The sequence below is a fragment of the Erpetoichthys calabaricus genome, chromosome 5 (genome assembly GCF_900747795.2).
Source record: "Erpetoichthys calabaricus chromosome 5, fErpCal1.3, whole genome shotgun sequence".
Taxonomy (NCBI): Eukaryota; Metazoa; Chordata; class Cladistia; order Polypteriformes; family Polypteridae; genus Erpetoichthys; species Erpetoichthys calabaricus.
The window spans coordinates 25666628-25690730 of record NC_041398.2 but is presented as its reverse complement, the minus strand read 5'-3'; the positions used below and the strand labels follow the sequence as shown (position 1 = coordinate 25690730).

The window sequence follows — 24103 nt, the reverse complement described above, 5'->3', positions numbered from 1 at the left end:
TTATCTGCTTATTACTAAGAATTTGAACAGCCTCAGCAGTAGCTTAACACTAGAATTACCAGAGCCTACGAAAAAACTCTGTCCCACCTTAAATCGCTTCTCACCTCTCCGTCAGCGTCTTTTGTCCTGTAAATGTGTCGATAAGCAGCAAACAGCAATCAGCCTGCTATCACATCCCCCCATCCCACACAGTTTTCTCAGCTCAAGTCTGTTTACCTGCGTGTCAGTTGCTTCCAGTTGTATAGAGTGAGAAGTCAAGCAAAATGACACCTTTTATGCAGTAAATACTGTATTGTTATTTGGAAAACTTGCATTTCATGTGTGTTCCGTGTCTACAACGATCTTTGTAAACACATCGTTAATACAGAAACGTTTTTCATGTTTTAGTAATAATTGACAAAATGTAGACATGAAGTGTATAATGTGTGAAGCCTGAAGTCCAAATATCAAAGAAACACTTTCACAAAAGGAACAAATGTAACAGAACAAGTGCACTTCTATTCAAGAATATAACTGCAGAAAAAGAACCCACATTAGGGTGTGACATTGACACGCATTTGCTACAATCGCTTCGGTGGCGCAACGGTATCAACTGTTGACTGGTAATCAAAACTTCACGGATTCAATCACGGATGAGTCCGTTTTGAGAAGTGAGCTGCATGTATTCTTACTATTTTAGAATAAAAACATACATTCGATTCCAGTCTGTAACAGCTGGTGTAATTTATGACACTTGTAAAGGTTAGCTTTGCTTTTTTTTTTATTCAGTTTTATTCTCTCAGCCGCATTCACGATCCCAACACCCGTCCCCAACCACATCACCCCCCACCCGACCCCATATTTGACAATGCTGTTTTCAAATAGACGTGTTATAACAGAGGTCAACTCAGATCATGACAACAGTTCTACATTGAAGCAAGAATGCACTTTTGCCATCGCTGTACTTTGTATATGTACATGGGAAGCTCTGCACTCTACTTGTGACTTTACACTGTAGGAAGTAAGTAAATAAATAAAGGTAAATAACATTCGATCTGGCTCTTACATACAAAATACAGCGACGGCAGCTTCCACCTGCAGCTATAGACTCTTCAGTACGCAAGCGACTCTCCGCGCTAGTGTTTAGATCTGGACGGTGTATGTGCCCCCAAAAAAAGTCTAACTGCATTCTCGTACCATTGCTTGCGTACTAAAGTGTCAGCAGGCACTTTTCATGGCATTTCACGTATTTTTTGAGCATGCCCTCTGCAATCTACTTGTGACTTTACGCTGTAGGAAGTACAGTAAGTAAATAACTCAAGGTAAATAACATTTGATCTGGCTTTTATGTAAGTAACATATAAATGTTAATGTTTTGGGCACATACACCATCCTTACATACACCGTCTTTTGTGTTGGGATCGTGAATGTGGCTGAGAGAATAAAAGTAGGCCTATCAAAATGAAGTAGTCTTCAGCATAGATTTAAATGTTGAAACTATTTTGGTCTGTTTTATATTTCCAGAAACTGGTAACTGACAGAATAAAAGAAACATTTTCTTAGTATTAGAGAGAGACATTTTTCCTAGAAAAATTTCATTGTTTAGGATCTTAAAGATGGTCTTTAAAATAACATTCCAAATGCTACTCCAGAATGAGCAATAAGTGATTTTCAAAGTGTTATGATGATTGAATCAGCCATCGTGTACGGCTTTGTCAACCATTTATTAACAATTTCTGACTTGCACATAGAACATTGCTATTCTTAAATACTGAAATTTTTCATTCACAGTTTCTTTAATGGAATGTTAATTATGTAATTATCTTAATAATCATACCTGCTTTCAATGTGTATTTCTCACTTAATCATATTCATCAAGAAGCCATGTGTTATTTTTACTTTTTCATTTACTTGTAGATCAGTCCAGAGCTTGGAACCTTATGGGTAAAATTTCTGACTCCTTTATTCTACCTTTTTACAAGACCTACAGCATATATTGTGATGTAGACTGCAGGCTATAGACAATTTTACCAGAATATCAAGAGGCAAAAAAAGGAATCTTTTATTATAAATAAACATAAACAAGTGTGGGGCTCACAAAAATAATCAAATGACAAAACAATGGCAACTACAAATAGTCCCTGTGAGCTGACTTTATGTATGCTGCACAGTTTACAAAGATATAAAAAAAAGTCTCTCTCAATACTGGAAATTTTATCTTTGCTTTTCAAATATACAGTACTAGCTCTAAGCAATCAATAGTCACTATATCCTTCTGTATAGTGGGGTTCATCACTTTTTGTGTCTCTAAAGTATATATATTAACAGTCTTGAACTATTCAAAGTTTGACCATCAGAAACTGGAAATTTCACTGTAATGGTTCAACATTCCTTTATATATAATATTTGTGTGTGTTTTAGTATTTGTGACGGTGCAGGTTGGCTCCTTGCTCCCCCTTCATTTTTGGGAGCCTCTTGAACCCAACACCATACTGTAACCGAGATGAGCTTGGCAGATCGGAACAAAACACACAAGAAACTAGGAGATGGCGAAAAGTGCTCAAGTGCTTTTATTAAAGCCAGTTCAAAAATCACAAGTGTTCAGAAGTGCAGTGCACTAATAATCCATAAAATGAAGTGTTCCATGGAGGTTAAAATGACCAAATCAATAAATCAAGTAAAACAAGGTTAAAATTCAGGCAGGAAACTATGTTTTTCTAAAAGCCATGTGCATGTATCCTTTTCACTGGCGGCTCCCCTGCTTATCCCCTATGGGCCTTACAGCATAGGAGTCACCCTACTGACAGATGCAGCTGACCTTCCACATTTCCGGGTCCCTGCTGTCCCATGGCTACGGTAAGGCTCCCTCTCCAGACCTAGGCTTGGGTCCCCAATGGTCATAAGCGCTTATGTTGGAGGTCTCCTCCCAAGCCTCCTCAACCTCCACTGCCTTCCCGGTGTTCTGCGGTGAGCTGTCCAAACTCCCAGTCTCTCCCGCTCCTTGCTGCTGCTCACCTAGAGCAACCCATTTCAACGGCTCCCAAATGTCGGCCACTCACTCTTCTCCAGGGACTCACTCCCCAACTGCCTGCTTTCTTTCTCTTGAGCCCGCTGTTTTTAGCTCGCTATCAAACGCCCATACCAGCTCCTTCCACCTCCTGCCTTTGTCTCTCTTTCTCTCCTTCTCCCTTTAACCTCTGTTTTTTTTCTCCCCCAACTTGTGCTGGCACTTCTCTTTTTAAACGGGAACATGGCACAGCTGTGGTAATCAGCAGGTCTCGACGCCAATTAGGGTCGTGGGTGATCCTGCACCTGTGCACTAAGTCCAGGGCTGTCCAGTCTTACATTGTGCACAGGAACTGCTCTTGCCACGCTACCACACCTCCCACACAAAGATGCGAGTCTGGCGATTATTTATTTAAAAGGCTCGCCACGGACCACACTTTTCCACAGTATTTCTTTGTGGGTTAAATTTGCTTGTTTTCAGAGTCTCTCAATCTGTTGCAGCTAAAAAATCCCTTCCAGTACAACTGGCTTTGCTTCATTATTTCATGCAGAGAGACTTTAGTATGTTGTCATTAGTTACCATATACTTTGTTCTTTAAAAGATGTTCAGTGTAAACTTTCAGAGTGGAAACACATGAAAAAAACTGTCATGAAAACATGTTGTATATGGTAAGTTGGTACTAGTACAGGAAACTGGTCTACTTTTTTGTTTTATTTTTGTTAATTTAAATGAGACTTTATATCCTAGCAGATGTGTAAGCCTGTGCTGTAAAAAGCCCAGACTCCTAAAAACTATTGAAATCGTCAGAAAAAAAAATTGAAATGCAGAGTCGGCAGCTTCGTTTTGCAGACATGCCTGCCCCCCCTTCGTCTGTCAGCGGCTAAGCAAGTTTCCCTCTCGTTTGTCTTTCCTTGGCTGTTTCACTTTGGCACTTTCTTTAAGCTTCATACTGTAGCCTCGTACATCTTCTTCCGACTTTGTTAACTTGGGGCCACCTTGCCGGCTCTTTGAGCTTCATGCTGTAGCCTCGCACATTCAGGCTGGACAGACAGACACACAGACTTACATGCATAGATGTTTATATATAAGAAGTGGGAAATTGTATAAGAGGTTCTGCTAGGATTGAGCACAGCTGTCCAGTATAGATTTTACTAGTTGGTTGTCCTTTCCTGCTCCATCAACTGCTTTCTTTGTTCAGCTCAGAAGGCATCCTGACGAGCTTTAAGTAAATCCTTTTGATAGATTTCATCATTTGCTATACAAATACCCAATATACTGTTTTTTGTATATTTTTCAATGCTAGGTTGTCGTTGTCTGGTCTCAATGAACTGAATATGATAAATCTCTGTAAAATAATAGTTCCAAAAAATAAACCTGCAGATTTCAGTCTTTCTGGTGAATTTGGTGAAGAAACAATGAAATCATTTTTTGAAATTCTGAAAAATGAAGATTACACTCCTAAAAATGTCAGGTAATTATGACATTATATTGAATTGTTTTTCTTTATGTTTTAAATTCTGTATTTTTCCAAATTCATAACTTTAAACCAGAACATTTTTAACTATACAGAGTGTCCCATAATTATGGAATCATAAGAAAAATAAGAAAGCAAATCTTAGCTCATGGTTAAATTCTGCAGCCAACTCTTGACTTCTGTTTCATAGGAGAATAATCTGGCATTGTACTTCATTGCTCAGAAAACAGTTTGAGGCTATAAAGATACAGCAAATGCATATTCACTTTATTTCCAAATGATTACATAATTATAGGACACCCTGTATTTTGTGAGATATAATAGTTTGAATGAGGTCTGTGTTCTCAATGCTTAGATTACAGATTCGGAACCTGACTGAAGAATCAGTGGAAAATATCTACAAATTTTTGCATACAGATATTAAAATGAAATATGTGAGCTGGAAATTTTTTGAAGATTATACTGAATATGATGATGAGCTATCTGATGAGCATAACCAGATTATTCTTAAATATGAAGCTGAAAGTTCTGAGACAAGGTATGACTTAGTAGAAGTTGTATATTTTATTAGATATACAGTATTTTAAAAATGGCAGCACATAAACAAGCTCTGTGAACCAATGACATAGTGTACTCATTATCAGCAGGGATTAGGAAATAACATTTTATTCTTAATTTCTTTTCCCATTTTTATCAGGGATGCCATTGTCCTCCACCATTTTCGTGCTGTGATGCTGAATGTTGCAAGGAATGAGAATCTTGACATGTTTTGTCAAGTTGACTAGCTATTTAAAATTGAGTTGCATGCCAATCAGTGCTATTGTCATTAATAAGAACAATTACAAAAATGTAAACAACAATGAAAAGTTTGTTAAAAATGGCATAATATTCAGAAGCTTTTGGGTATTGAGTTAACCGATTTCTTTGTAAATTTAAAGAAGCAGTTACCACAATTTTGTTTATTGAGTATCTATTTTGCTAAGTGTTTTTGTTAAGCCTGCTGTTGAGGAGAAATTAATTTTGGTAATGGAAAGTACTATTGTAAAACTCATTTTCAATTTTAATATTCTGTAAAAGTAGATGTTACTAATAGTGTATGGTGTTTATATTAGACATAATGTATGTTTAACTTGGAGGAGTGAATATTTATCATGGAGCAGTGCTTTTCCCCAAACATTTCCTTGTTTTTGTTAAAAGTTGTGCAAAAGTTCGATTTGTGGTGATGACTTTGCAATCTGGTGCAGTGAGGAATACATCACAACAGCAAACTATAGACACCAGAAAGCCATCCAGGAAATGGAGGGTGTGAAGGTCAATGAAAAGAACACAACATATACCATCTTGATGAGACTCAGGCTACTGATTCCCCGATGTACCTTGGGGTCATTGTGGATCACAGGCTATCCTTGAAAAACCAGCAACACAAGAACCAGACTAGAGCGAAGATCAGAGTGAGCTTGATGAAGAAACTTGCAGGCACGAGGTGTCTATTGGTGGATACTAAAACAAGAAACATTAAATGCTGAGTACAAATGAGATTTAGCAGCAAAACATGTTTAGCTTATTTGAATGAATACAGAGTGTCAGCATCATTAATCAGTTAAGCATGCTAAAATCAAAGTTAATTTGATGTTTCCTACATCAAATAGTCAATATGAAAATATATTTGTGTTCAACTTGGAGCTGTGTATCATCGCCAAAAACCCTTCATGAAGCAAAACCTTTGAAAACAGTTTTGCCCAGTGTGATTTGTTTGATTTGCTTGTGGACTTGATATTTGGTTTTTGGTTTCTCGCATTTCTTAATGTAGGAAGACAGAAATACCCTGTTGATCAAATGTCATAAAGAGCAGCAAAGATTTTAAACTATGTTCTTTGTATGATAAAGCAGAAAAGTTATCAAGGTCAGTAACAGAGCTGATACACTTAGAAACAAGACAAAACTGAATTTGAATTCAAAATAAAATACTATTCACAGCCAAATACCATTTTCTGCACCAGCAATATGGTGCTGCATCAGCAACTACAAGATGTCACTGAACATAGTAAAAACTGAAATGTTAGATACAGTGCCTATGAGGAAGTTATCGTATTTTATTGTTATACAACTAGGGGGCTTTGCCCCCTGCTCACTTCGTTTGCCAACTCCCCCAGCCTGCGCTATGCACCAGCCACTTCCCGTCTCTGCCACTAGCGTATGTGGATTTCACTTTCACCAAACAACAAATCTTTTAATTCTCGCGGATACGCCTTTTCATTGGCAAGAAACACTACTTTTCCCTGATGGCAACAAGAATTAGATGATCTAGAAGACTCCGACATAAAATTTAACACTAGAATTACCAGAGCCTACGAAAAAACTCGTAAATCCGTCCCACCTTAAATCGCGTCTTAAATCCGTTTGCACCTCTCCGCCAGAGTCCTTTGTCATCTAAATGTGCTGATAAAGCTACTAGCAGCCAGCTATTCCATCCCCCCACCGACTTAGAATGAACTTCTCTCCTAGCTCAAGCCTTGCCTTGATTTGATTACCTGGGATTGAAGTGGAGTTTTACAGTGGAAATAATTCTAGCGTTATTTGGAATACACGCATTTCATGTGTGTTCCATTTCTATAGTTGGCTGTGCAAACACATTTTTAAAACAGAAACGTTTTTCATATTCTAATAGTAAATGACAAAATGTAGGCATAAACTATATAACGTATGAAGCCTGAAGTCCATATATCAAAGAAACACTTTCACAAAAGGTACAAATAAAAGAACACATGCGCCTTCATTCAAAAAAAAAAAAAAAAAAAAAAAAAGCCGCGTTAGCATGCCACATTGACACTCTTACTACAACTGCCGCAGTGGTGTAATGGTATCAGCGCCTAACTGGGAATCAGAGGGTGGCGAGTTCGACTCCGCACGGCTCCACTTCGAGAAATTAACTGCTCTTATTCTTACAATTTTAGAATAACAATATAAATTTGATTTCAGTCTGTAACAGGCGGTGTAACTTATGATACTGGTAAAGGTTAGCTTTTTTTTTTTTTTTTTTTTTTTAATTCACTTTTCATTCTCGCAGTCACATTCAGAATCAATCCATACAACCCCATCTGACACAGCTGGTTTCACATAAATAAAAGTGCACTTTTATTCAAGACTATAACCGAAGAATAAAGAAAGCAAGTTACAGTTGGTGGTTGATACGACAGCTTGCGTGGTGCAATGTTAAGAACTGCTGATTTCCAATCCGTGTTATATAAAATCATCACATTCAAATATTAACAGTTCCCACACACCCAAGGTCCGCCATTCCTACATTTACAACATGTGTACTTGTTGCAGTGTACACACCTCTCTGTGCTATGGTTCCTATTACAGTGAATGAGCACCTGACACTGTACTTTCTTCCCTGGGGGAAGCTGAGGTCTTAGAACGGAAGCTTGTTGATGCTGTATCATCTTTTCTTTTTCCATCGCCTTTTCCTGTAAGAAGCGACGACGAAGTTCCTCTGCAAGGTGAGCCATGAACACTCTTCTTTTCTCAGCGGACCCCGTGCATGCCTTATACAGTACGTGTGCGTTCATCGCTGCTAGGTCAAGGATGTTGTACAACACAGCAACCGGCCACCTGCGTGTTCCTGTGCGCACTGAACAAGCACGCGCCTTCTGGTCCATGATGTCAACGCCACGCTGGGGAAAAAACAAAGACAAATATATGCGACATTTTGAAGAAATCATTTTATCACCAGAAGAGCACCAGAATACTTCGTCACACTAATATTTTTTTCATTAGCATACCTTCATGTGGTTGTAGTCTGTGACCGTGTTTGTTTTTTTTTTTTTTTTATCTTGCCCAATCTCCACATCATGGTGCATTGTGCTGAGAATGCAGACAGACTTCATCTTTTTGGGCACATACACTGTCAGCATGGCACTGGGAGATCTAAACACCAGCGTGGAGAATTGTTTGTGTACTGAACTGACTTTAGCTGCAGGTGGACGTTCCCGTCGCACTTTATTCATGGTGCCAAGCAGAGTTGTATTGCGGTGCAGCAGTCTATTAGCCAGCGAAAGTGACGTGAAGAAGTTGTCTGTTGTTACGGTTCTGCCTTTTTGGATTGCGGCAGATTTGGAGACAAAGTACATGTGCAATGCCACTCCTTATTTAGGAAAAGATCCCAGTCGTCCCACGGGAGAAAGACTTTCCGAGTCTGTGGTCATAAAGTTTATGGAGCCATTTCTGGACAAAGGCAGAACCGTAACAACAGACAACTTCTTCACGTCACTTTCGCTGGCTAATAGACTGCTGCACCGCAATACAACTCTGCTTGGCACCATGAATAAAGTGCGACGGGAACTTCCACCTGCAGCTAAAGTCAGTTCAGTACACGAACAATTCTCCACGCTGGTGTTTAGATCTCCCAGTGCCATGCTGACAGTGTATGTGCCCAAAAAGATGAAGTCTGTCTGCATTCTCAGCACAATGCACCATGATGTGGAGATTGGGCAAGATAAAAAAAAAAAAAAACAAACACGGTCACAGACTACAACCACATGAAGGTATGCTAATGAAAAAAATATTAGTGTGACGAAGTATTCTGGTGCTCTTCTGGTGATAAAATGATTTCTTCAAAATGTCACATATATTTGTCTTTCTTTTTTCCCCAGCGTGGCGTTGACATCATGGACCAGAAGGCGCGTGCTTGTTCAGTGCGCACAGGAACACGCAGGTGGCCGGTTGCTGTGTTGTACAACATCCTTGACCTAGCAGCGATGAACGCACACGTACTGTATAAGGCATGCACGGGGTCCGCTGAGGAAAGAAGAGTGTTCATGGCTCACCTTGCAGAGGAACTTCGTCGTCGCTTCTTACAGGAAAAGGCGATGGAAAAAGAAAAGATGATACAGCGTCAACAAACTTCCGTTCTAAGACCTCAGCTTCCCCCAGGGAAGAAAGTACAGTGTCAGGTGCTCATTCACTGTAATAGGAACCATAGCACAGAGAGGTGTGTACACTGCAACAAGTACACATGTTGTAAATGTAGGAATGGCGGACCTTGGGTGTGTGGGAACTGTTAATATTTGAATGTGATGATTTTATATAGCACGGATTGGAAATCAGCAGTTCTTAACATTGCACCACGCACGCTGTCGTATCAACCACCAACTGTAACTTGCTTTCTTTATTCTTCGGTTATAGTCTTGAATAAAAGTACACTTTTATTTATGTGAAACCAGCTGTGTCAGATGGGGTTGTATGGATTGATTCTGAATGTGACTGCGAGAATGAAAAGTGAATTAAAAAAAAAAAAAAAAAAAGCTAACCTTTACCAGTATCATAAGTTACACCGCCTGTTACAGACTGAAATCAAATTTATATTGTTACTCTAAAATTGTAAGAATAAGAGCAGTTAATTTCTCGAAGTGGAGCCGTGCGGAATCGAACTCGCCACCCTCTGATTCCCAGTCAGGCGCTGATACCATTACACCACTGCTGCGGTTGTAATAAGTGTGTCAATGTGGTATGCTAACGCGGCTTTTTTTTTTTTTTTTTTTTTGAATGAAGGCGCACGTGTTCTTTTATTTGTACCTTTTGTGAAAGTGTTTCTTTGATATATGGACTTCAGGCTTCATACGTTATATAGTTTATGCCTACATTTTGTCATTTACTATTAGAATATGAAAAACGTTTCTGTTTTAAAAATGTGTTTGCACAGCCAACTATAGAAATGGAACACACATGAAATGCGTGTATTCCAAATAACGCTAGAATTATTTCCACTGTAAAACTCCACTTCAATCCCAGGTAATCAAATCAAGGCAAGGCTTGAGCTAGGAGAAGTTCATTCTAAGTCGGTGGGGGGATGGAATAGCTGGCTGCTAGTAGCTTTATCAGCACATTTAGATGACAAAGGACTCTGGCGGAGAGGTGCAAACGGATTTAAGACGCGATTTAAGGTGGGACGGATTTACGAGTTTTTTCGTAGGCTCTGGTAATTCTAGTGTTAAATCCGAACAATATATTCGATCTCTTTTCGCTGTTCCGTTATTTCACCAAGTAATAATTTCCATTTTGTTTGCGCTAATGCGATCTTTACTATCATTTTTTGAGACTTAACACAAAAGGCAGTCTCACAATCATAGTTAGTCATTCTAACTATACAAAGCATAGTACCTAATAATAATACAGTGATAACAAAAAATGACTGGAAAAGCATAATTTTATTTGCACAATGAAATTAATCTACTAGTACTCCAAACCGTAGTAGGTGCTCAATCTGGAGTATAAGTTTGGAAATTATTATTTCAGGCTTGCTACAAAAACTTTGATAGGTAACAAAACCAAGCAAATGGTCTTTCAAGGAAAGCATATTTTGCAATTATTGTTCTCAGCTCATGTCAGCAGAAAAAATTCTAATGAATAAGCATCATTGTACTATATCTGTCTACTCTGTTGACTTGTTGAATTGGTGATGAAAGCACTCACATACTTTAACATATCTTATAATTGTTTTTAAGATGCCCTGCCCTTTCCTCACATTGTCCTGTCCAACTAGCTCTAGACAGTTGTCCTTAATTGCGACAACTATTTCATTTTTATTTTGAAAATTTCTAAACAAGTAGACTGCTGCCTTTTCTCCATCTTTAAATGCTTGAATGACTTCTGCTGGTGTCTGTAATGTCAGGTCTTTTACTTTTTTGTTCTTCCTTAGCTCACACTTCACAGGGAAATCACTGTCATATGTCTCATGAGTGCGCAGCTAGCAGAGGAGCTAAACTGCTTCTTTGCTCGCTTTGAATCATCACAACAGCAGCACTCACCTGCTCCAGCCCTGCTGCCACCCTCACCGGGTTCCTGCACTACTCCACTCACTGTAAAGGAGCACGATGTCAGACGGGTGCTCCTGGCAGTGAACCCCAAGAAGGCTGCTGGCCCAGATGGAGTGCCTGGTAGGGTGCTCAGAGCGTGTGCCCACCAGCTCACCTTTATCTTTACCAAAATCTTCAACCTCTCCCTAGCCCAGGCAGTCATTCCATCCTGCCTTAAATCAGCCAGAATTATTCCAGTGCTGAAGAAGTCTCCCATCACTAGCCTAAATGATTATCTCCCTGTGGCCCTCACTCCGGTAATCATGAAGTGCTTCGAGAGACTGGTTCTCCAGCACATCAAGGACTATCTCCCCCAAGACTTCGATCCCTACCAATTCGCATATCGCATGAACCGATCCACAGAAGACGCCATTACTGTAGCTCTCCACTCTGTGCTGAGCCATCTGGAGCAGCAGCAGAGCTATGTCCGGATGCTGTTTGTAGATTACAGCTCAGCTTTTAATACAATCATTCCTGACATTCTCATCACCAAACTGGTCACTCTTGGCATCCCCCCTCTCACATGTGTCTGGATAAAAGACTTTCTTACCAACCGGCTCCAGACTGTGAGACTCGGCCCCCACCACTCCTCCATTCGCACACTAAACACCGGTACCCCGCAAGGCTGTGTGCCGAGCCCCCATCTGTACTGTCTCTACACCTACGACTGCAGTCCGGCCCACAACAACAACCTCATCATCAAGTTTGCTGATGACACCACAGTGGTCGGACTCATCTCAAAGGGAGACAAGACAGCTTACAGAGAGGAGGTCCTGAAGTTGGCAGCCTGGTGTTCGAAGAACAATCTGGCTCTGAACACCAGAAAAACCAAGGAGATCTTGTCGACTTCAGGAGGCACAGCAACGACCTAGCCCCCCTCTACATCAATGGCGAGTGTGTGGAGAGGGTCCATACCTTCCGGTTTCTTAGTGTCCTTATCTCCGCTGACATCTCCTGGACAGACAACATCACAGCAGTCATCAAGAAGGCTCAGCAGTGGTTACACTTCCTGAGGGTCCTCAGAAAGCACAACCTGGACTCCAACCTGCTACTGACCTTCTACCGCTCGTCCATCGAGAGCCTGCTGACGTACTGTATCACAGTATGGTACGGCAGCTGCACCATGGCAGACAGTGAGAGGCTTCAGCGAGTAGTAAAGGCAGCACAGAAGATCATAGGCTGCCCTCTCCCCTCCTTGATGGACATTTACATCTCCCGATGCCTCAGCAGAGCAAAAAACATCATTAAGGACAGCTCCCACCCTGGCTGTGATCTATTTGACCTGCTGCCCTCAGGGAGGCGCTATAGGTGCATCACAACAAGGACAAACAGACTCAAGAACAGTTTTTTCCCAAAAGCCATAACCATTCTAAACTCACACTTGCACTGATTACACAGTCTAACCCCCAACCCCTGGACTTCCTTCTATCCATCAACTGTGCAATATCCAATATCTAAATGGTACTGATAATAACTGTTGTGATAAGAACCCCGGACACACACAGACGGACACCATATTATAGTCCACCACACGTTTATTAAACATAATAATTCAATAAAGTGCACAAACCCAGTGCACAAAGCACCAATCACCCCTTCAAAGTCCTGGCCACAACACAATGCCTTTCAAGTCTCTGGTCCGCCTCCACTCCTCTCCACCACGCTTCATCTTCTTCCTCCCGACTCTCGCTCCTGACTGGAGGGAGGCGGCCCCTTTTATGTGCCCCGGATGGGCTCCAGGTGCATCCTCAGGACTTCCGTAGCCACACCCCTGTGTGGCGGAAGCTCCCAAGGAGAAGCCGGAAGTCCACCAGGTGCCCTCAAGTCTCTTCCCCCCAGCACTTCCCGGTGTGGCGGAAGTACTGAGGGCCAATGTTCCCAAGGCATCGGGGCGCCCCCTGGCGGTGACCACGGGCCCCTACAGGGTTGAGCTTCTAAGCTCCGTACCCGTGGTCCCCAAAGCCACCAGGGAGGACGCCCCCTCATGTCCTGGAGGAGGCACAAGCCCTCCTCCACTCCTCCTAGGCGTCCCGGCCAGGCATGGACACCCGCCGGGCACCACACTGTGTAATATCTGCATACTGTACAATATCATTACTCTCAGGTCCAATATCTACTACTCACTGAACATGATCATCATTATTGTGCAATATTTAAATTATGTGCAATAAGTCGATTTAGTTATTATTCTTTCCATTTGTATATAGCGTTGCAGAACTTTTTTTTGCAACTTTTTGCACCATTTGTTTATTTTATTTACTTGTTGTGTTCTACATATATGTCTTCACTGAAAGGAGCTGCTTTAATCTCATTGTACATGTGTATAGTGACAATAAAAGGCATTCTATTCTATTCTATAAAGATTTACCAATGTTGTTTCTTGTCCTAGTGTGTATATAAACACAGGGAACTCCAATTTCTGTATTACATCTTGCCTGAAGAAAGGGCCTGAGTTGCCTCAAAAGCTTGCATATTGTAACCTTTTTAGTTAGCCAATAAAAGGTGTCATTTTGCTTGACATTTCACTACATTCATAATGGCTAACACAGTACAACACCCTAGTACTATGGACTATTTTGAAATGCCACCCAAGGATACTTTTACTTTTGCAAGAGTCATGCTAATATGACAAAAATACATTTGGAGTTTGACAATGTCCCATCTCAAATGGAATTTTCACCATCCATGTATTCTTCAACTATCTTTATTTGAAATAAACTGTTAAAAGTGAGTCAAAATCTACTGGGAATAAACCAAGACTGTTCAGATTTGATTCCTGTCAAGTTTATAACAAATTATTTTGCTTTAACTTAGAGGCTGGCAATAGATGTGGGCTGATAGTCACAAGTCTTGAGAATGTAGAGGCAATTCACCATGCCATGTTAAATAAAAAGGGATTTTCTTATTTTAAGTAAAACACTAGGATCACACTCTCAGCCTTAAGCTACAGTTACTATTCTAATTACTGATTTGACCATGAAAACCATTGTCACAGTTAAATTAGGAGTTTAATAAATGCCAAAGAACATTGCAAAATTCTAAACAAGTAACAAAGGTCAAAAACAAAATTATATTCTTCTGTTTCTGAAACTCTGCGGTGGGTTGGCACCCTGCCCGGGATTGATTCCTGCCTTGTGCCCTGTGTTGGCTGGGATTGGCTCCAGCAGACCCCCGTGACCCTGTGTTCAGATTCAGCGGGTTGGAAAATGGATGGATGGATGGATGTTTCTGAAACTCTTAGTCTAACATTAACATTTTAATTATGTCAGAAATTCTGTCTTACCATAAAGTAAATCATAATAATGACACATAGTTTTACAAAGCTTGTCACAGTTGCCAGTCCATTAGGTCACCTGTGATTCCTGGAAGAATGTGCACACTTAAGTTATAATAAGCATACAACATGAAGAACCAATGAAAAACAGATGTGAATTTGCAAAATAATGCAACACAATGCTCCATACATTTTATTATCACACCCTCTTATATTAATGGATTAAAATAAAATATAGATTAAATTATATATTATCAGGTTATGCACTCCCATTATTGGCTGCTCATTCAGATTTGCGCCAATGTTCCAAGTCTAATATGTCAAGTAAGTCTCATAATCATCACCGGCATAACAACATGAACAATATGACTAGTACTAATAAAATAGAAATTATTCAAATATCTCACAGATTCCAAAAATGAAAAAAAAAGTTAAAAAAATGTACACAAATTCCAGTCCCTGCAATTATGAAACCTGATGCTTTTTTGATTGAGCAGTCTGAGTATTTGATAGTGAATCAGGAAGTGCAATGGATTAGCAAGGAGGAAGTAAGGACAGCTATGAAGCGAATGAAGAATGGAAAGGCCATTGGTCCAGATGACATACCTATGTGGAAGCATGGAGGAGTTTAGGACAGTTGGCAGTGGAAGTTCTCAACAGATTGTTTAATGCAATCTTGGAAAGTGAGAGGATGCCTTAGGAGTGGGGAAGAAGCATACTGGGTACTGATTTTTAAGAATAAGGGGGATGTGCACAACTATAGTAACTACAGGGGGATAAAATTGATGCGCCACAGCATGAAGTTATGGGAAAGAGTAGTGGAAGCTAGGTTAAGAAGTGAGGTGATTATTGGTGAGCAATAGTAGGGTTTCATGCCAGGAAAGAGCACCACAGATGCAATGTTTTCTCTGAGGGTGTTGATGGAGAAGTATAGAAGGAATTGCATTGTGTCTTTGTGGACCTGGAGAAAGCATATGACAGGGTGACTAGAGAGGAGTTGTGGTATTGTATGAGGAAGTCAGGAGTGGCACAGAAGTATGTAAGAGTTGTACAGGATATGTATGAGGGAAATGTGACAGTGGTGAGGTCTGCAGTAGGAGTGACAGATGCATTCAATGTGGAGGTGGGATTATCAGGGATCAGCTCTGAGCACTTTCTTATTTGCAAAGGTGATGGACAGGCTGACAGATGAGATTAGACAGGAGTCCCTTTGGACTATAATGTTTGCTGATGACATTGTGATCAGTAGTGATAGTAGGGAGCAGGTTGAGAAGACACTGGAGAGGTGGAGATATGCTCTTGAGAGAAGAGGAATGAAGGTCATTAGGAACTAGACAGAAAAAATGTGAATGAGAGGAAATTCAGTGGAATGGTGAGGATGCAGGGTATTGGAGAAGGTGGATGAGTTTGGGGTCCACATTACAGAGTAACAAGGATTGTGGAAGAGAGGTGAAGAAGAGAGTGCAGGCAGGGTGGAATGGGTGGAGAAGACTGTCAGGAGTAATTAGTGACAGGCGGGTATCATCAAGAGTGAAAGAGAGTATACACAGGACTGTTGTGAGACCAGCTTTGTTATATGAGTTGGAGATGGTGGCACTGACCGTAAAGCAGGAGACAGAGCTGGAGGTGGCAGTGTTAAAGATTTTAAGATTTGCATTGTGTGTGACAAGGATGGACAGGATTAGAAATGAGTACATTAGAGGGTCAGCTCAGGTTGGACGATTGGGAGACAAAGTCAGAGAGGCGAGATTGTGTTGGTTTGGACATGTGCAGAGGAGAGATGCTGAGTATATTGGGAGAAGGATGCTAAGAATAAAGCTACCATGCAAGAGGAAAAGAGGAAGGCCTAAGGGAAGGTTTATGGATATGGTGAGAGTGGACATGCAGGTGATGGGTGTAACAGAGCAAGATGCAGAGGACAAAAGATATGGAAAAACACGATCTACTGTGGTAACCCCTAACCGCAGAGCCCGAAGAAAGAAGAAGAAAAAGTCTGAGTATTATTTTTGTTGCTTTTCTCAGTTAAGGCAGTTGAATCTAATTTGGAAATTACTCAATGTATAATTGAATAAAAGGAAAATATGACCTTGTCCATTTCTTCTCTTTTTTTTCTCTTTGCCTTAGTTTATCAGTCATTAGCATGTATTCACCTGAGGTGATGGACAAGTGCCATAACAAAATCATTAAATATAGACCCCAAAACATCATTCTTTCTGGAGCACTTGGTGAAAAGACATTGAATGATTTTTTTCAAATTCTAAAGAATGAAAACCACGTTCCAAAATACCTAAGGTTGGTACATGTTATGTTTCTGTCTTTGGACTTGGTATTTATGAAGTACTGTAAGGATGTCCATTCCCTTTAACAATTCTGCACATTTTATCCTACAGCATTTTATCCTCTTGCAGTGTGCATGATAATTAAAATCTCTAATCTCCCTCTAGTCCCTAATCTCTAATTTTAGTATTATTAATGGATGTAGATCACCTAAAGTTACTTACATCAATGAAATGCGGTTTTGGTTTCAAATTTTGCACAAATCAAGTAATATGGTAAAGTTAAGTGTACCCTTTCTTCAGTACTGACTGTTGTCCCTTTGCCAGAAATAATTTGATGTAAGCATTTGTTGTTTACTGTTCCCAAATATTCTTTCGGCTATGCAATGAAGTAGCTAAATATTAGTAGACGACATTAATTTGTTCCTTGGATAAGTTGGTAATTGATATACAGATAACTGAAGGCTGGTTTTTTTTTTTTTTGATCTTGACAAATTATATATATATTATAGTCTGTAGAGGGAGGAAGCTAGTAAACAGCACTGTCCTGTGCTCCAGTGGGAAATTACCATCACATGAGCCTTTAAGCTGTCCTTCATGCATATGTGTGTGACAGTATATAATACAAAATTCATTTACTCACTCATCAACAAAAACACTATTTCCCGTTTAATTAAAAAGCTGCAATTTAGCAGGATGGCACATCAAGGACACAGGAATCTACTAAGAAAGGATATTTCAATACATATTAATATATAGGCGTAAACCCCCCACTTCCCAAATTGGAAAACTATGTACCTCAAAATCTCAAAAACTTTGACTGATGTGACTGAAATTTGGTGACGTACAAAAAAGAAAATTAGCCAACTTGTGCTTATAGTAATAAACACTTTTTGAAATAATGCTGTGTCAAGTAGGCTATGCTTTTCCACTGCATTGTTTGTTTTTGGCTCAGCAGTCCACAAATCAAACTATAACTTTAATCGTGCTAAGAAATGTGGCCAGCACTGAGTGAACAAGGGCAGCTGCCTTGCACAGGAAAAAGAGACAAGGTGGTGAGCTGCGTGGAAAAAGAGCTTTGAAGTGTATGAAGGAAAGTTAGACGAAACTGACAGAAACCATGATTAGCAAATGGCCCCCTTTTGTGTATACACAGTGCTCCTGATTCTCTCAGCTTCTTCTTACTCCTTGTGATGTGGTATAAAATACATGCAAGTTCAAACCAGATTGGATTAATGAGTGCACTTATATACAGTGTAGAAATTTCAAAGAGCCAGGTGTGGTTGGTGGGTGGTTGATTTTTTTTTTTTTTTTTTGATTCAGTGGTAAAATACATGCAGTATGGCAAAGAACTGGGGTGTCCTTTTGGAAGTCAGATAGTGATGTGCCACAATACTCCAGTCACCAAAGCAGAAACAATGAATTGCTGATACAGCATACTGGCCCATTTCAAGCCGTATGTGCAAAGCAAGCCAGGAGTGACAGCATTCCTTAGTCAGTCCAAACATTTGCATAGCTCGGTAAAAGGATCCCCCATGGACAAAATATACAGGAGGTGAACATTATATAAAGTTGACAATATTATTTCTGTTCACCTGTTCTTTTCTGTACATTGCTTTAACATTCAATTTATTGCCTGGACCTTATAATTGTATGCAGCTTGTAGACATCAATGCTCTATGTAATAAGTTAAAGAACAAACACAATTCAGTATATATTGCTTTTGATATAAACTCATCAAAACATTTTAAAAATACATAATTACAGATCAGAGTCTTACATTCATGTCTGACTGAAGCTATCATTTCTACAGAATGTACTACAAGGTGAAATTATAAGGAGACATTTTGCAAGATTTTTTTTTGTTTGCTTTAACAACACCATTGTTCTCTTGCATTAGCATAGGCTGCAGGATTCTAAATAATGCAACACTGCAAAATATGTGCACTTTCCTGACCTCAGACAGTGAAATGAAAACTATGAGCTGGGAATTATTTCACCGTTTTGGTGATGAGGAGGATTTTGACAAGAAAAACTGGATTTCTTTGAAACAGGAGGATCATGGTTCTTCAATAAGGTAAGGAGGAATGAAGAAAAAGTTATTATTCGTGCTGAGTCAACAGTGATATTTTTCCATAGCTTGGGTATATTCTGCTGTAACAGAAACCATTGTCATTACATTTATTGAATTTATAATAGTAAATTTGTCAATACAAAATTTCTCCTTGTAATGAAACTTTTATAAACAAATACTGTTGCTTCATGTGGCATATTTTATCAAACCAAAACACTAATCTACACTTTTCTTTAAAAATGATTGGCATGGTACAAATATAACAAATTTGGTATTTGTAAAACCTTTATTTAATTAGTTAGTAAATCATATTTTTTCAGATCGGTTGAAGGACCTGTTCTGTTGCATAAGTAAATAAAGTGAGGTAGAAATGTTCACACATACCAATTCAAGTCAACAAAGCTTCAGAATACATGCATTTATGAAATAAAAAATAATGACTGTAGATCACTTTTTTATCAGTTAGGCTGAATATTTTTAAACATTCAAAATTGTATTAAGTTCACATCATCCTTATATTTCATTCATCACGCTATGTATAAAGTATCACTTTTTCAATATAAAATTTCTCTGCATTATCTTTTCTTAAAAAATCATAATGTAACTTGTCTCCATTTTCCTGAATGAAAGTGTCGTACAGATGCACAGCAAACATGCCACAAATCTTCAACCATAAAACCAATATAGCTCATTTTTATATGATGGTCTAATAGTATGTGGAGTGATATGGTATGATACATCCATCAATCCATTGTCCAACCCGCTGAATCCAAACACAGGGTCATGGGGGTCTGCTGGAGCCAATCCCAGCCAACACAGGGCACAAGGCAGGAACCAATCCCGGGCAGGGTGCCAACCCACCGCAGGACACACACAAACACACCCACACACCAAGCACACACTAGGGCCAATTTAGAATCACCAATCCACCTAACCTGCATGTCTTTGGACTGTGGGAGGAAACCGGAGATGGTATGATACAGATATACAAATTTTCATTTTATAAGTAATTTTAATGTAAAGGAAAGGACAAATGTATAATTCATGCAATTAATATTGTTTAAAGGAAATGTAAAATAGTTAATACAACTGTACAGCACTAAAATCAATAGTGATGAATATAGTATGGTCACAGAAAAACACTGTGTGACCAGATATAAAACCAATATGACATTTATAAGAAAATTAATAGGTATGCTGCATTAAATTTGTGCTATATCTGGCCTGTTTCTATCAGTTACCCAGGGCCTTGCAACATCCCAGCAGCGTGATTTGTGGCAGCACCATAATAGACCAAATTTTTTCTGGTCATATAAATTACTTTACTTTACTTTGAACACTTTAGAATCACTTCAGTTCTTTTTGTCTTCAACTCCGTACTCACCGGTATGAGAAAAATCCCACATATGATATACCATTCAACTTGTCTTGATGTCTAGTTTTGCAGGAAATTGATCTCTTTAGGGTTCCCCTCTATTTTTGTCCCTCTAGACCCAAAAAACCCTAATTTTTAGGACATTTTTCAACCATGTCTTGCACAGGAAATTACACCCCTATGATTGAAAAGTAAATCAATAGGTGTGTTTGGCAGTGATCAGACTTGAAGTTGTGCATTTCACATCAACCAAGCCCAGGGGTTAACAGCCTAATAGAATATGAATGGCTAATGTTTCTCCTTTTGATAAAACTACGAGGATTGATAGTAAGGATTGTGAAGTGTCATCTAATGATATTTCAAGGTTGCTGATCACAAATGTGGTGTACTGTAGTATTTTTGATATTTCTTTACCAGTGGCCCTAGTCTTCTTAGAGTTACTCCTAGAAGGTTAAAAATAACACATCTCAAACATAAAGCATGTGGGGTATAATTTTAGACTATTCCAAGGCCAGTTATTATGAATATGATCATTTTTAGATTTTTAATCCTTTACTTAGGATCTAGCCCTTTGTGCACCTCTATGAGAGGATGTAAAATGACACATTTCTATTACAATCAAGAATATTTAGACTTTATATTGAAGCACACATTTTAGTATTTCAAATATTTGAAGCAGCTACTCTTGTTTGTTATGTACTTATGCCTCATGGAGTAACCCTTTACATTTCTTATAAACACCCCAAATTAGGATGGCTTATGCCAATTAAGACTTTTTTTCCATTTTTTCATACAATATATTCAAATGTAGTATTGTATATACTTGACACAAGCCAAGTTTCAAATTTCCTGAAGTTCTGGAATAAAAATGCAGTAAAGTAAATTTGGCAACTTCAAAAGTGCCAACCATACTAAAGTGAACTTCATCACTTATGGATATTTTAATAGTTGTTTCTAGGTTTCCCCACATACATTATAGATTATTGAAATGCTGCAAGTTATTCCAGAGTAGATGAAAATTATAGGCCTGCTCAAGCAATTTGTTAAGTACATTTATTAACATCCCTAAAGACATGCAAGGTTAGGTTGATTAGTCACACCATATTAACCACATGTGAATGGGGTGTGTGCCTAGTGCCCTGTTTGTATGGTTGTGCATTTCTTTTAAAGTCACTCAGCAAAAAATTCAGTATAAATATATCCATCCATCCATTTTCCAACCCGCTGAATCCGAACACAGGGGTCTGCTGGAGCCAATCCCAGCCAACACAGGGCACAAGGCAGGAAACAATCCCGGGCAGGGTGCCAACCCACCGCAGGACACACACAAACACACCCACACACCAAGCACACACTAGGGCCAATTTAGAATCGCCAATCCACCTAACCTGCATGTCTTTGGACTGTGGGAGGAAACCGGAGCGCCCGGAGGAAACCCACGCAGACACGGGGAGAACATGCAAACTCCACGCAGGGCGGACCCGGGAAGCGAACCCAGGTCCCCAGGTCTCCCAACTGCGAGGCAGCAGCGCTACCCACTGCGCCACCGTGCCGCCCCGTATAAATATATACTCAACATATATATTTTTTATTTGAATCCATTTCTTATTGTGCTTGAGCCATTGTGCGAAACAGGTAGCAAAAAAAGTAAAAAGTAGCAAATCATCCTATAGACTGTGAAGAGTTAGTTACTAGGACAGTTAGAACCTTCTCAACTTTTCATACGTTCAAACCTATGTCATCAATTAGGTGAAACTGGAAGAAATCCTTTGTTCTGTAATAACAAACAGATATGACTATACATTTGTTCATTTGTAAAACATTAAAAAATACACTTTTAAAAATTTTCTTCATAGGAAACATTGGGGTCTTGGGGTTAGTCCGGCCATCCCTGCAGCCCTGAATTGAATTAAATGGGTTTGAGAATCTCATGTTACATTTTTTAATTTATGGATGAGCTGTGGTAATAATCTATCTATTTTGGAAAAACCAGAAACATTAATTATCTTTTACATCTTAGTTTTATTAATGTACAGTATGAGGTTTTATTTGTAAACAAGACAGAACACTTGAGTAGTTTGGTTTAACACAATATAATTAAACATGGCATTCAACTTGTATACCAGGTCAATACCTTCATCTTTCAGAATTCCTGTATGTAATGTATAATCATCCAGGTCTGTCAACATCCAAATCAGGTAGCTGATATTCTGGTCTTGTTACTGTCATTTTCAGGATTTGCTGTTTTTCTTGCTTATTTCATATAGGTGATGCATAACTGGGCTCTAATTTCATTCTAGCAGCCATTTTAGTCATTTACATAAATAAGAATTTCTAATGTTTAAAAAGTCTTTTCACTGAAGGTCACTTTATTATTTTTTGTTATGTAACTATTTGTATTAGATGGATGGCATGAGGTTTCTAAAGAAACAAAGTTAATTTACTATGAAATTGTGGTAGAGATCTTTGCAAATTTGACCTTTTTTGTTTGTTTTTTTCTTAAGACTTTTGCTCTCTGATATCTCTGAATATATTCTTTTGGGAATATCTAAAGTGATAATACCAACATATAAACCTACAGAGATATATTTGTCTGGAATGCTTGGTGAAGAGTCAATAATTGACTTTATTGACATGTTGAAAAATCAAGATTACATACCAAAATGTCTGAGGTAAGTCTCTTTCACTCACTCACTCACGCACTAATTTTTTGGTATTGCAAGCTACAGGCTTATTATTCCTCATATTTCAGATTCATATTAAAGGAGTATCTGACTGTAATATTGCATACACCACATAAGCAAGGATATGCCGAAGTGCATACTTCCTAATATGCTATCATAATTACAGATAACTGTATATTTAATATTTACTATATGTATAAGATAAAAGCTTACTTACATTAAATAAAATCAATTGAATAGTGCTTAACCTGTATAAAGCAGCGCAGACACTCCTATATGGTAATCCACCTTAATCAATAACAAGGTTGCTGTTCATATTGAACTAATGAACTAGCATCAGTGCTTATTTTTCTAAGTTTGTATTTTGCTAACATCAATAAAAATTCATGTATGTTTAGGACTGTTGTTAGAAAAGATGTTAACTGATATCCCTCTGGCTTTAGTGCTAGGGCTGCTGTTAATTTTAATATGTATAAATGATCTGGATAGGAATATAAACAACAAGTTGGTTAAGTTTGCTGATGACAACCAAGCTAGGAGTTCTGGCATATAATCTGGAATCCATTGAATCATTACAGAGGTACTTGGACACAGCACATAGGCTTGCATAGATTTGTAGCAGATGAAATTTAAAGTAAGTAAATGTAAAGTATATACGTAACAAGTAAAAAGGAGAAGGATATAGGAGTCGCAGTGGACTTCTCACTATAAAACTCCAGACAGTGTTCAGAAACCATTAAAATGGCTAACAGAATGTTTGATTATATAGCACCCTAATGTGTGCAGTTATATATGATTTGTAGAATAAAAGACAAGGGAGGTTATGCATAAGCTCTACAAGTCATTACTGAGGCCACCCAACTACAGAACGAATCACAACAAGTCCATAGATGAACGACTAGACTGATTCCAGTACTTCAGGGTATGAGTTATGAGGAAAGATTAAAGCAGTTGAAACTTTTTAGTTTAAAATTATGAAAGGAATTGGTACCATGCATCCCGGCTGTTACTTTAAAACGAGCTCATGAATATTTGCCACAGCTCAAAACTTGTAAGGGGCTATTTTGGCAAAATGTGAGAAAGTAATTCTTCACACAGAAACA

At 38.9% G+C, this 24103-nt stretch overlaps 1 protein-coding gene across 2 annotated transcripts in view; it reads left to right on the top strand.

The window, feature by feature from the left end:
- LOC114651555 (uncharacterized) overlaps positions 1-24103 on the top strand; it is an 89557-nt gene that overhangs the window by 56179 nt on the left and 9275 nt on the right. For both annotated transcript variants that reach the window (XM_051927397.1, XM_028801361.2), the window contains exons 13-17: positions 4290-4457; positions 4816-4998; positions 16716-16883; positions 18768-18944; positions 22821-22988. In XM_051927397.1, coding sequence (XP_051783357.1) covers positions 4290-4457; positions 4816-4998; positions 16716-16883; positions 18768-18944; positions 22821-22988 — 864 coding nt within the window. The remainder of the gene's footprint in view (positions 1-4289; positions 4458-4815; positions 4999-16715; positions 16884-18767; positions 18945-22820; positions 22989-24103) is intronic.